The sequence below is a fragment of the Lipotes vexillifer genome, unplaced genomic scaffold (assembly GCF_000442215.2).
Source record: "Lipotes vexillifer unplaced genomic scaffold, Lipotes_vexillifer_v1.1 scaffold2385, whole genome shotgun sequence".
Lineage (NCBI taxonomy): Eukaryota > Metazoa > Chordata > Mammalia > Artiodactyla > Lipotidae > Lipotes > Lipotes vexillifer.
In genome coordinates this window covers 221,854-224,041 of record NW_006794923.1, presented here as the reverse complement: position 1 = coordinate 224,041, position 2,188 = coordinate 221,854, and the positions used below count along the sequence as shown (strand labels likewise).

The 2,188-nt window shown below is 48.5% G+C and overlaps 1 protein-coding gene across 1 annotated transcript in view; it reads right to left on the bottom strand.

Moving 5' to 3' along the window:
* Window positions 1-1,223: 1,223 nt before the first annotated feature.
* SMIM9 (small integral membrane protein 9) overlaps window positions 1,224-2,188 on the bottom strand; it is a 1,270-nt gene continuing 305 nt past the window's right edge. The window contains exons 2-3 of the mRNA XM_007467362.1: window positions 2,092-2,097; window positions 1,224-1,347 (exon numbers count right to left, since the gene is read on the bottom strand). Of these exons, the coding sequence (XP_007467424.1) occupies window positions 1,224-1,347; window positions 2,092-2,097 (130 nt within the window). The remainder of the gene's footprint in view (window positions 1,348-2,091; window positions 2,098-2,188) is intronic.

The window sequence follows — 2,188 nt, the reverse complement described above, 5'->3', positions numbered from 1 at the left end:
CAGCTTCTCCCTTCCTGCCCCTGCCCCCCGCAGGCGTTGATCCCTGATAATACCCTGCACACCACACTCCCGCCACAGTCTGCTTCCAGAGTATCTGGTTCTCTCAAGTCTGGGTGTGGCTCTTCTTGGTTAAGAGAGCTTTGAACTGAGGTAGACCATGTGCCCCTGATCTCCAGCTTCCACCCCCACCCCTGCCCCATACGGTGATGGCGCAGGAAGAGGGCAACGGCCGTAAACCCTTCCCTTTGAAAAGAGGAAGACCGGGAGGCCTACAGCAGTCCCTGCTCTGTAGTCATTCTGGAATCCTGCTGGTCAGACATTGATCAGGCCCAGCTCTTCCTCCTATAAGGGGGAGCTCCCTGGACTGTGGCCCATCCTCCAGGACGCTCCCCCGGTCCACTATTCTCTGTGGCTGTGCCTGAAGCAAGTGTCCTTCTCATGGCCGATCCAAGGTCTGAGTACTGCTGTACAGCTCAAACAATGAATAGCTCATTTAGTTCTGTTTGGCTCCTGTGAGTTCTAGGTGCCAGGAACCATATCCAAGTTTGTTTCCTAGACATGGTTCTTGATCTGTGGTCGTTTTGAGGTTATCAGGAGCCTTAGGTGGGGATGCCACACCCTTCACCTGATCTTTGACCTCAGCCACTTTATTAGATTCCACAGTTTGAACAGCCCTGAGCCACCAGGTTCTAATTATTCAGTTGTCTTATTTCTCTGTCTCTAGTAATCAGGACAGAGACAGGCAAGTGGTCATGTCTTAGTAAATACTGATTGAATTAATGAAATTCAGGCTTTTCTAGCTAAGCTTAAGTATTTTGTTAGCTATTTCAGGAATCTCTTTGGCTTCATATGATTTAATAATAAATATTTCGGCAAATTTTCAGGCAGTTGAAAAGTTAATCATATGTTTTCCATGTATAGTTCCTAAACTAAAGGGAAGGATAATTAGGAGTTAATGAAGTTAGTATAAGAAAAAAAAAAGATCAATTGCAAACACTGGTCTTTAAACGTCACGTGTCAGTGGTTGGAAATGTAGGGGGTGGGTTAGAGAAGAAAAGAGAACGTGCAGGAGACTTTTTCAAAGGGGGCCACATGGGCTTTCAGAGTGGTGTTCCCACAATCACATTCCTCAAAACTTTCCCTTAGTTGCAGATGTGCAGGCAGGTGTGGAACGTGGCTGTTCCTGCCTCTCCCTCGGTTCCCCCTCTCCTCCCCCCAGCAGCTTACGTGAGGCAACAGAGGGTCCCCATGACTGCTGAAATGATCAGAAAGGCAAAAATGGCAGCTGTAGGGCTGGAGCTCCTGATGAGATCCCACAGGTAATCACTGACGTTGCTCAGCCAGGACCTGGAAATTTCTGCAGGAAGAGCATAGACAGTCACTGAAGAGAGCCCGAGTAGGTGATGAAGCTGGGATTTGAAACCTGGTTCAAGTTCAAATAGTTGATCCAGATCTCAGGTTCTTATAGTTGCCCAGAGCCCATATTCCTAACAACTTTGCTGTGCTAAGAGAGTAAAGGAATGCGCTTTTGGGAAAACAAAGGTATCCTCGGATGGATATCATCCTTTCTTCCTTGTATGTGAAATAGGAGCAATAACCTCCACCCCAGATCGCTTCAAGGTTGTTTGGGGGTGTCTGTGAATCAATGGGGTGCACTGTGAGCGAGGAGCACGACTTCATAGACACCATGCTGTTGCCTAGAGGGTGTTCGGGAGGCTGAGGGCCCTGAGTGTCCCGTGAGGAGAAAGGAGATGGCCGCCTGCCCGGTGGCACCAACAGGAGGAGGTGGGGGCGGCTGGCAGAGGGAGGTTCAGGGTCTGCTGATCAGGGGAAGAGGTAGGGCAAACAAAAGTGTCTGTGGTGTGAAGTCAGGAGGGCTCACCACTCACAACCATACTCTTTCCAGAGATGGGAAGGAACTCAGCACCATGCTGGGCTTTGGGAGCACCTAAGCCACGGGTCAGTGGCTCATCAGCTTTAGCTTAAATTTTGCTTCCTTTCTGAAGTCCTTCTTGACCCCTCCCCCCAAACAACTTTAATTATCCCTTTGTCCTCAGGCAGCATTTGTCATATTTTATGGAAGGTTGACACCTATGGCTTTGGCTTAGTGGGTTCATGCTTGTTGAACCAAACCAGAAATACTTTGCTTTCCTGCGAACATTATTTTTAAATACAGAATCACTCTTTC